This window comes from Euleptes europaea, chromosome 4 (genome assembly GCF_029931775.1).
Source record: "Euleptes europaea isolate rEulEur1 chromosome 4, rEulEur1.hap1, whole genome shotgun sequence".
NCBI lineage: Eukaryota > Metazoa > Chordata > Lepidosauria > Squamata > Sphaerodactylidae > Euleptes > Euleptes europaea.
Window position 1 is genome coordinate 64,555,165 of NC_079315.1, and position 11,092 is coordinate 64,566,256.

An 11,092-nucleotide genomic window follows, 5' to 3' on the forward strand; every position below is an offset into this window, starting at 1 on the left:
CTCCCCAACCTGTCAGACTGGCATCTGTTGTGATCTGCGGCCACTTGAACAGGTTTGCCAACAACCAAGTGTTTCTTAGTTGCCCACCAAAATTGGTCTTTCCTGAGGTGATAACTGTTGTTGACCCTGATTTGTTTTTGGAGGCCCATGAGCCTCTGATATGGCAACAGGGTCCACTGAAGTACGCAAGAATCTCTACCAGAATACCATGGCTGATGGTATTGAGAGTCACTGAGAGATCTAGGGAAACTAACAGAGATGTACTTCCCCTTTTGGAGGACTGGCATATATAATCCATCAAGGGAGCCAAAGGACCTCAGTCAACATCAGGCTGAAAGGAATCAAGATCATTTCCTTGAGAAATGCATGGTCAGCCACCTTTTTCAAAGCCCCCTTCTCAAAAGGGCAAATTCAAGTCAGATGGATCCAGAGATTTTTCATAAAGGAATTTATGGAAGCTTGATTAACTTTCAGAATTTCTATAGGTAATGTAGCACTGAACTTGGATCATCTGTGAGTTATATTATTGGCAAAGTGTTCAATGCATCACGACAAGTCTCCCAAGTATTTGATATTTGCTTCCAGAGGCCTAGATACAAACAAGCTTCTTAAGCATGTGCTATGCTGTCAACACTACATAGTGGCAATGATGGTAAGAGAACCTTTTTTGCCATCACCTCCTAAAGAAGGCATCTCAGTTAACCATGTTTGGGGGGGAATGCACTCAAAAAGTGAAGTTCATAATACACTCTTATTCCTTAGAAGCCAAGACCTTGTGTAAAGGGTTCAGAAGACTAATTCAACAGCTCTCCTTGATTTGGACCATATCTTTGAAAGCTCTTCAGAACCCTTTACACAGAAAGCTACCACAGCAGGAAGGAGGCTAGGCTAGATCCCCCCATGCACAAAACAACCTTTACACATGCAATCTGTTAGTTTTAAAGCAAGGGGTCACAAAATGCATGTCCCTGTACGCCATTCAGGAAGCAGCCAACACAGAAATATAACACATCTAACAAACATTACCAAAGAGGGAGAAACTCTAAATTTTAACATTAAAACTAACATCTTATTCCTTTTAAAAGAGTCCTCTTGAATAATTCCATTTCCATTTAACTTCCACGCTTTATAAAAATGATGTCCTGAACAATTCCGTCATATATTTTGCAAATGATAAAAGCATAACAACCTTCCTGTTTTCACCAGGCACACCATGCCACCAGGCAAGAGCCACCACAGAGATGTTTCATGTAAGCACAGCTATCAATCTTATCTATTTACAAGGTGACACCTTCAGAAGGCTTTGCACAGATTAGTGAATCTGTCCTGGCAGAGCATACTGAGAGAGCTGGGTCTGCATATATGTAGGCCCTAGTCCCATGTTGGCAAACCTATGGCATGCGTGTCGCAGCCGGCACGCCGAGCCCTCTCTGTGGGCATGCGGGGACCTGTCGCGTCTGCCTAGGGCTGTGCCGTGTTGCCGTGGTGAGGGCGCTGAGGGACGTGCTCCTTCTCCCCAAGCCCATGTTCCCCAAGCCTGCACTGGCACCCTCCCTCTCCTTGCACCGGGGCAAGCCCCTCCCTCTCTCTCAGCTGAGCTGCAGCTGCAGCTCAGCTGTTTGTCGGGGCACCCCGCCAGTCTTCAGTTTGGACCGGGAGGCTGTGGCCGAGCACCTTGCCATGCCCCCCTCTCAGCTGAGCTGCGGGGCAGCTCAGCTGTTTGTCGGGGCTCCCGCCCGTCTTCAGTTTGTCTGGGGCCCCGCCCGTCTAAAAAAGCATTTAGAAAATTCTACAACATTTGCAGACAATCCTACAAGCCATCAGGAAATCTACAAGGAATATCCTAGCATTGTAGCAGCTGCAAAGTTGAATTTTAGTAACAGATTTTTACAGTTCCCTAAGATGGAGACAACCCTGTGTTTTCTTACTTCTCCAGATAAAGCCAAATTTGAAGAACTTCTTTCCTGCCTACATTGGTTAGATTTAGAAAATCTGGAAATGGAGCTAACAGAAATTCAAGAAAGCTCTATCTGGAAAAATAAATTCTATGACCTGCGTGAAACACCTGAGAAGATAGAAGGGATGCCAAAGGACAGTACAGTTAGTTCTGAAAATGAAATCCTTAAAGTGTGGAATTCTCTGCCAAATAATTTTAAGTCAATGAAAGCACTTGGGATTACTTTCCTTACTTTGTTTGGATCATCTTATGCTTGTGAGCAGCTGTTTTCAGCTTTGAATTATCAAATCTCACACCAGAAACAGGCTAACAGATGACCTGAGTGCTGCATGTGTTGCTCTCAAACTTACACAGTATGAGCCAAGGGTAGACAAATTATCAGCATGCACACAGCAGCAAAAATCACATTAATTGTTCAAAAAAATTGACGATGTCCTCAAAGATGTCACAAAAATGGTGAAACATCATGGCTCGTGCTCTGAATTGTTGACAGTTTCAAGCACTTCTTAAAGAGGTTCAGGCACAGTATAATTGTTTACATTTGTACAATAATGTCCGGTGGCTGAGCAGAGGATGAGACCTAGAGAGATGCATGCCAAATGCAAACTTTTACCTTTCAATAAAAAGTTGTTTGTATCATTGAAAGCCCTGTTATTGTGTTTTTCTTTTAACGCAAAAGATGTTAACGTATGAGTTGTTTTTTCTAAACTAAAACCTCAGTGGTTCTTGTAGGTTATCCGGGCTGTGTAACCGTGGTCTTGGTATTTTCTTTCCTGACGTTTCGCCAGCAGCTGTGGCAGGCATCTTCAGAGGAGTAACACTGAAGGACAGTGTCTCTCAGTGTCAAGTGTGTAGGAAGAGTAACATATACTCAGAAAGGGGTTGGGTTGAGCTGAATCATTGTCCTGCAAAAAGTATCAAAGGTAATGTGCTAATCATTGTCCTGTAAGTATCAAGATAATGTGCTAATGAGGGTGTGGTCTATTAATATGGAACCATTGTATCCTGAAGTGATCTGTTAATGAGTGAAATCCAAAGCTAATCTCCATGGCTATTGTTGACTGTAGTCTTTGTTAGTCTGAAGGTTTTCAGGACAGGAAGCTAAGCCTTATTCATTCTTAAACTCTCTTCTTTTCTGTTAAAGTTGTGCTGATGTTTATGAATTTCAATGGCTTCACTGTGCAAAATAGTTGGTAGAATTGTCCAGTCTTTCAGTGTCTTGGAATAAGACCCTGTGTCCTGTTTGTGTCAGTCCATGTTCAGCCACTGCTGATTTCTCAGGCTGGCCAAGTCTGCAGTATCTTTCATGTTCTTTTATCCTTGTTTGTATGCTGCGTTTTGTGGTCCCGATGTAAACTTGTCCACAGCTGCAAAGTATACGATATACTCCTGCAGAGGTGCATACAAACGCAGCATCCTCTGAAGATGCCTGCCACAGCTGCTGGCGAAACGTCAGGAAAGAAAATACCAAGACCACGGTTACACAGCCCGGATAACCTACAAGAACCAATGAACTCTGACCGTGAAAGCCTTCGATAATATTTTAAAACCTCAGTATTCAGGTTAAATTGCCGTATTGGCACTTGGTGATAAATAAGTGGGTTTTGGGTTGCAGTTTGGGCACTCGGTCTCTAAAAGGTTCACCATCACTGCCCTAGTCCATGAAGAGCTTTTCAAGTAATAACCAAAAGCTCTGCATTGAACTGATCTGGGAACTAATCAGTAACCTACGGAGTGAAGCAGAACAGGGGAAATAGCCATACTCCACATAATTCCCATTCTTAATGATACTATAGACTTAATATAGTTACACTTATGGATTTAGTTTGTCAATAAATTCCTATTCAGACAGCTGTATATTATCCTAACAAACTGTATTCACAGCATTCCACTTCAAGTAACTGCTACAGAGAAACATACAGAAAAAAACAGTAACTCGTACTACCAAAAGAGTGAACTAGCATTTCTACAACTGAGAGCCAAGCTACAAGCAAGGATCTTTGGAACCAAATACTACAGCATCAACCAACACTGCCACTTTCTGTACAATAGACCCCAAAGTCAATGCTGCTTCCCCACACCAACATGCAAGTGAAACCATAAATTTATATATTCGTTACTAAAATGCAAATATATTGTTTGTTCAACTATCTTTTATAATTATATTAACAGGTACAATAGAGAGTGCTCATGTTCGTAACAATCAAAAAGTCACGTACCTGGATCATCACCATTTCTATGCACAACAAAACCCTTAAGCTGCAGCAGTAAGACAGGTTATTCTTCCTCTCAAACACAGATTTTATGTTCTAAACACCTCATACTAGACACGCTAAAAGGTATTATTTGTGGTTGTGACCAACATTTCATAGAACTTTTCCCAACGTTTAAAGCTGACGCATCAGAAATGGTACAATCCCAAATGTTGCTGAACAGGCACTTTAAAATAAAAATGAATGCACAACACAAGAGCACTTACAGAAGATATATGTTGTAGTAAGAGGACAAGGAAGTATAAAACAAGAGTGGAGCTTTGAATGCTATGGCGCCACATCTCTGAATTTTTATATAGTATGTTTAAAACATGGTTAGCAGTTCAAAGGAGCAAGCTAAATCAAGAAAGATATACATGAATTCACAAAGAGTGACATCACAAATCTAACAGTAAAGGGCATTTTCCCCCACAATGCCTTAAATCTAACACAGCCAGGGGCAAAGATCCAGCCAATGAAGCAATTATATCTGCCTTACCAAATGTTATTCAAGGAATATGAAACACCTGCCCACTATTTCACTGTTAAGACAAAGAGAAATACCAATTGTTAAGGAACACAATGCAACAGTACATTTTTTTGGATTCGTATATATATATTTGCGACAAGGGGAAACAGCCATTTTGGATCTGATCTTAACCGATAATGATGACTTGGTTTATGGGGTAGAAGGAGTGGGATCTTTAGGTGGGAGTGACCATGTTCTCCTGGAGTTTGTTATACAGCAGAAAGGAGAAGCAAGAAATAGTCAAACATGTATTCTAGACTTTAGGAAAGCTGATTTCAATAAATTTAGGGAACTACTGGGTATGATCCTGTGGGTGAGAATACTGAATGAGAAGGGAGTACATGAAGGATGGGAAATTCTTAAAAGGGAGATATTGAAGGTGCAATTTAAATCAATTCCCACAAGGAGAAAAAAAGGTAGATGTTTGAAGAAACCAGGGTGGATGTCTAGAGAACTTTTGGTTGAGATAGGATTTAAGAAGGGCATGTACAAGAAATGGAAAAAGGGAGAAATCAACAAAGAGGAATTCAAACAAGTAGCCAACACATGTAGGGAGAAAGTCAGGAAGGCTAAAGTGCAAATGAGCTCCGACTAGCCAGGGAAGTTAAAAACAAAAAAAAAAGGTTTTTTAGTTATGTCCATAACAAAAGGAAGATCAAGGTAACGATCACGTGGAGAGGATGTTGAGTTATTAACAGGGGAGGCAGAAAAGGCAGAATTATTTAACTCCTTTTTTGTATCAGTCTTCTCTCAAAAGGGGAATAGTCCTCATCCTGGGAATAATGGTGCAGAGGATGCAATAGGGGAATTACAGCATAGCATAGAATCTGAGATAGTACGGGAATACCTGGCTACTCTTGATGAATTCAAGTCTCCGGGGCCGGAAGAACTGCATCCAAGGATGTTGAAAGAACTGGCTGAAGTGATTTTAGAACCACTGGCAATAATCTTTGAGAATTCATGGAGAACAGGAGAGGTTCCAGCAGACTGGAGGAGGGCTAATGTGGTTCCCATCTTTAAAAAGGGGAGGAAAGAAATCCCAAACAATTATCGCCCAGTCAGCCTGACATCAATACCAGGTAAAATAAGAGAGCAGATAATTAAACAGAAAGTCTGTAAGCAGTTAGAAAGAAATGCCGTGATCACTGACAGTCAACATGGGTTTCTCAAAAACAGGTCATGCCAAACTAATCTCATATCTTTTTTTGATAGACTGACAAGTATGGTAGATGAAGGGAATGCTGTAGATGTAGTGTACCTTGATTTCAGTAAAGCCTTTGATAAAGTCCCCCATGATCTTCTTGAAACAAAGCTAGTAAAATGTGGGCTGGACACTGCTACTGTTAGGTGGATTGGTAATTGGTTGACCAACCGAACCCAAAGGGTGCTCATTAATGGCACAACTTCATCCTGGAAAGGAGTGACTAGTGGGGTACCACAGAGGTCTGTCCTGGGACCGGTACTATTTAATATTTTTATAGATGACTTGGCTGATGGAATAGAGAGCATGCTAATCAAATTTGCAGATGACACCAAGTTAGGAGGGGTAGTTAATACCCCGGAGGATAGGGTCAGAGTTCAGAATGACCTTGATAGACTGGAGAGATGGGCCATAAGTAATAAAATGGATTTCAATAGGGAGAAGTGTAAGGTACTTCACCTAGGCAGAAACAACATAAGGCACAGGTACAGGATGGGTGATAGTTGGCTTGACAACAGTACATGTGAAAGAGATCTGGGAGTCTTAGTGGACCACAAACTGAACATGAGTCAACAGTGTGATATGGCGGCTAAGAAGGCCAATGCAATTCTGGGCTGCATCAATAGGAGTATTGTGTCTAGATCAAGGGAAGTAATACTACCACTGTATTCTGCATTGGTCAGACCTCACTTGGAATACTGTGTCCAGTTTTGGGCTCCACAATTTAAGAAGGATGTTGACAAGCTGGAGCATGTCCAGAGGAGGGCGACCAGAATGGTCAGAGGTCTGGAATCCATTCCCTATGAAGAGAGACTTAGGGAGTTGGGTTTGTTTAGTTTGGAGAAGAGAAGGTTGAGGGGTGACATGGAATCCATGCCTATGAGGAGAGACTTAGGGAGTTGGGTTTGTTTAGTTTGGAGAAAAGAAGGTTGAGGGGAGACATGATAGCCACGTTTAAATATTTGAAGGGATGTCATGTTGATGAGGGAAATAGCTTGTTCTCTGTTGCTCCAGAGACTAGGACACGGAGTAATGGATTTAAACTAATAGAAAAATGATTCCACCTAAACATTAGGAAGAACCTTCTGACGGTCAGGGCTGTTCGATGGTGAAATGCACTGCCTTGGAGGGTGGTGGAGTCCCCGTCTTTGGAGGTCTTTAAGCAGAGGCTGGATGGCCATCTGTTGGGAGTGCTTTGATTGTGGGATCCTGAATTGCGGGGGAGGGTTGGGGTCATTGGGGATGTGAGGGGGAGGTAGTTGTTAATTTCCTACGTTGTGCAGGGGGTTGGACTAGACTAGAGGACCCTGGTGGTCCCTTCCAACTCTATGATTCTATCTGGAAGAGAATTCTTACAACTTAATTTTATGGAAACGCTGATAACTGTTTTACCAATATATTGACAGTGACCATAAACCTCATATAAAATGATAGGGGGGAACAGGAAATAAATGCCACATTTGTAAGCTTCTCCAAGACTCCTATTTGCAGGTACCAAATGTCAAAGCAGAGGCAAATTGGCAGCACACAGAACTGTACAGCAGCTTTCATGGCATCAATATAGGTATTAATTGTTCACGCTTTGTGTCAATGAATAAAAACATAATGCTATTAAGTGCAAGTACCCGCATTCCAAGGGAGGCCAGCTAGCACAAGTCATAGAACCAACAATATCCCAAAGTAGCAAGAATGATACCCGTACAAGCAGTGGGTACAGGCGCCATCTACCTTGCCCTAAAGTGAAACCACATCAACTAATTCTGTTATTAGTTAGAAAAAGTTATATTCAGCAGCACTCTACCTTAACTACACTCATTTCTCCAGGTAGGCAGCTCTGAAACACGACCCCACCCCAACTCACACGTCAATTTTGTATTTCAGTCCTGCACACCTGTGTGCCCAGTAAGCCACCACAATACTTGGCAAACTATTTTTATCATAATACAAAAAAAACTATCTTAATGCAGTCTCTTTCAATAGCCAGTTTAACAGTAAGACTGACAATGACTGTGGAAGTGGTTTAAACAATACATCTCAAAACACTGTAAAACAACAAAAACAAAGATAGGAAAGCACCTCCCTTTATTTTAGAAGTGTTCAGAAATCATTTTAATACCACTTTTTAAACAAAGAGATGAAAATTTAAATCCAGCAGCAGTCCTTGAGAGCTATCTAAAGTTGTTACTATCAGAAGTGCTTGTCAGCACCATAAAACATATGAATAGAGCATGTGCTTGAGTGCTGCCCGGCACTAAGCCATACACTGCACTAACATTGTTACTCCTCCCAAAAGGCCGTCATGAGAAAAAGATACGGGGCTGCCATAGGAAAGAGCAGGGACCTTCTCATTCATTGAAACACGCCAGCCACAGCTGCACATGGCAGCAGCTGGAATCAGACCAGCATACATCCTGCTACAAAAAATGAATGGGGAAAAGGGGGAGGAGACAATATTTTCTAATAGTCTTTCTATTCCTTGCCAGAGCCACAAGGGAAAACATGGGAGAGGGGGGAATTTGTTATCTTGCGGGGAAAAGTTCAACAGATCAAAACCAACTACAGTTCTCCAACTATATTTGAAATATCGTCTGCCCTCGTCAGTGCCCTAACAGCATGGACATCATTATGTGGGAGTAGATAGTCAAGTAAGAAGCAGACAAAGAAACCGGGAAGGATGGCTTTCATGGTCTCAGTCTATTTTATCCTAAACACTGCTATACAGTGGATTCTAAGAATAATGAGGGCATGAAAATAGTGTCTAGAAAGCTTTCAGCATCTCTCAACATCTAAACCCTACAAAACAGGGTCAGGAGAAGACCTCCTATCAGGTATCAGATGCGCAATGTAACGTATTTTTTCTTGGGTTGGGGAACAGATAAGCTTGGAAGTGCCGCATCACCTATAAAAATCAGACTTTTTATCCACATAATTAAGGGGAGCCATCGCGAGCCGAGATGGAAAGCTCCTTTTGGTAAGCAGAGCGGGCGATTTTAAGCAGCGAACCACCTACCGTACGGCGAAATCTGATGGGGGACTCTTGTGCCAGTTACAGCAAGGAAACTGAACTCCACCAAGCCTCACCCCACAGCCAAACCCAGCAATTACACTCCTAAATTAAGATAATTCACAGCGGGTCGCCGTGTTAGTCTGTCTGCAGTAGTAGAAAAGAGCAAGAGTCCAGTAGCACCTTAAAGACTAACAAAAACATTTTCTGGCAGGGTATGAGCTTTCGTGAGCCACAGCTCACTTCTTCAGATACCCACAGTGGGTCGCCGTGTTAGTTTGTCTGCAGTAGTAGAAAAGGGCCAGAGTCCAGTAGCACCTTAAAGAGTAACCAAAATATTTTCTGGTAGGGTAGGAGCGTTCGTGAGCCACAGTGGCTCACGAAAGCTCCTACCCTACCAGAAAATATTTTTGTCAGTCTTGAAGGTGCTCCTGGACTCTGGCCCTTTCCTCCTAAATGAAGAAGCAGCGTAGCAGAAGGGAGCCTTAAGGAAACGAAGGGGAAGCAGCGCGCTTCTTCCAGGGTGCCCTGCCTCGGCCTTGCGGCGGCCTTCCCCCGCAGGGGCGTGCAACGACTCACCTGCCCAGGAGCTGGTCGTGCTCGGCGCGGACCCTGCCCAGCTCGATCTGCAGCCGGGCCCTCTCGCGGGCCGTGTCGTCCAAGGTGCGGCGGGCATCGGCCAGCTCGGCCTCGTAGAGCGCCTTGAGGCCGCTGAGCTCCCGGCCGCGCACCTCCTCGCGCTCGGTGACCTGGAGGTGGAGCGCGCTGTTCTCGGTCTCCAGGCTCCGCACCTTGTCGATGTAGACGGCCAGGCGGTCGTTGAGGTGCTGCAGCTCCTCCTTCTCTCGCAGCCGGGTGATGCGCGTGGGGCTCAGAGGGGTGGAAGCGGCGCTGCTCCGGGTCCGCTGCCCCACCGGCGTGGAGGCCGCCACCGCAGCGGCCATGGCGCGAACAAGGCGCGGGGAGACAGGAGGACAAGAGGAGGGGGTTGCGGGGCGGGAAAAGGAGGGCGGCAGGAAAAGGAGGCGGGCGGCGGTGGTGGTGGTGGTTGGGGGGGGCTTCGGTGCAGAGGACGCGCCAACGCCAATCAAAAACGCGCTCTCGTTTGGCCGCAGGAGGAACGGCAAAAGAGAAAGTTGCAAAGGCTCAACGAAGCAACGCGAATGAATGAACTCGAAAGTCCCGGGAAAGGAGCCAGGAAGGGGGGAAACAAATTAAGCAACCCCCACAGGTGCAAAATAAAAGCAAAAGAAAACCTTTTTTTAAGGGGTGTGTGGGGGGAAATAAACTCCGGATGGTCTCCGCTGTTCAAAGGAGCCAGCCCCCCGCGCGCGCGTATTCCTCCTCCAGCCGCTTCTCCCCAGGCAAAACAAAACAAAACAGGCGGGCTCTGCACAGAGCCAATATGGCCGTCGCGCGCTCAGAACGAGGCCTCCCTCCCCGTCCCTCCCCCACGACACTGACACAGAGGCCCTCCCGCGTGACCCAGGTTCAGCCAATAGGAACGCGAAGCGCGTGGCGCTTCCCCCTTTACGGCAACCTAGACGCTAAATTCAAAACCCGCCAACGGCAACTGTCAGCGCAGTCGCTGCGCGCGCTCTCCCGCCCCCGCCCCCCCATCACTGCCCATCCGCTCGCCTGTGAGTTGGCGGTGGAGGTGCTGCCGTGCGTCGCTTCATCGCAGCAGGGGGGGGGGAAGGGGCTGCTTCCTTCCTCTGTGCTCTGGGGGTGGCGTTACACCGCCTTTTGCCGTCCTTGAGCGGGCTTGTGCGGTTGGCCCTGCCTTTCTGGACACAACTGGCCTGGCTGGGCTTGAAGCACAGGGAAATGGGGTTTGTTCCGGTCACGGAGAGAGCGAGACATCATCCCTCGCTGGGTTCAGCAACGTTTGTCCAAGACCGTGGCGGGTTAAAAATTATATCTTGGATACCGACAGCGCTTTGCGCAGAATACAGACACCATCCCGCCATCGAATGCGAAATAAGGGAGCGAAAGAAGATCGAGGCCTTTTGTTTGGGGCTTGCTGGCGAATAAGACAAAGGCCACGATTCGCGCCTGCATTGGCAGCCCGGCCCTTTGCCAGGGGGCTGGGAAGGAACTACCATTCTGTTCAGTGTGACTCCTAAATCCGATGTGTTTGGCGTTGCCC

At 45.3% G+C, this 11,092-nt stretch overlaps 1 protein-coding gene across 1 annotated transcript in view; it reads right to left on the minus strand.

Annotated features, from left to right (window-relative positions):
* The window catches only part of LMNB1 (lamin B1), a 29,469-nt gene extending 19,568 nt beyond the window's left edge, over positions 1 to 9,901 (minus strand). Inside the window, exon 1 of the mRNA XM_056848076.1 lies at positions 9,523 to 9,901. Coding sequence (XP_056704054.1) covers positions 9,523 to 9,887 — 365 coding nt within the window. The 5' untranslated portion in view covers positions 9,888 to 9,901. The remainder of the gene's footprint in view (positions 1 to 9,522) is intronic.
* Between the last annotated feature and the right edge of the window lie 1,191 nt (positions 9,902 to 11,092).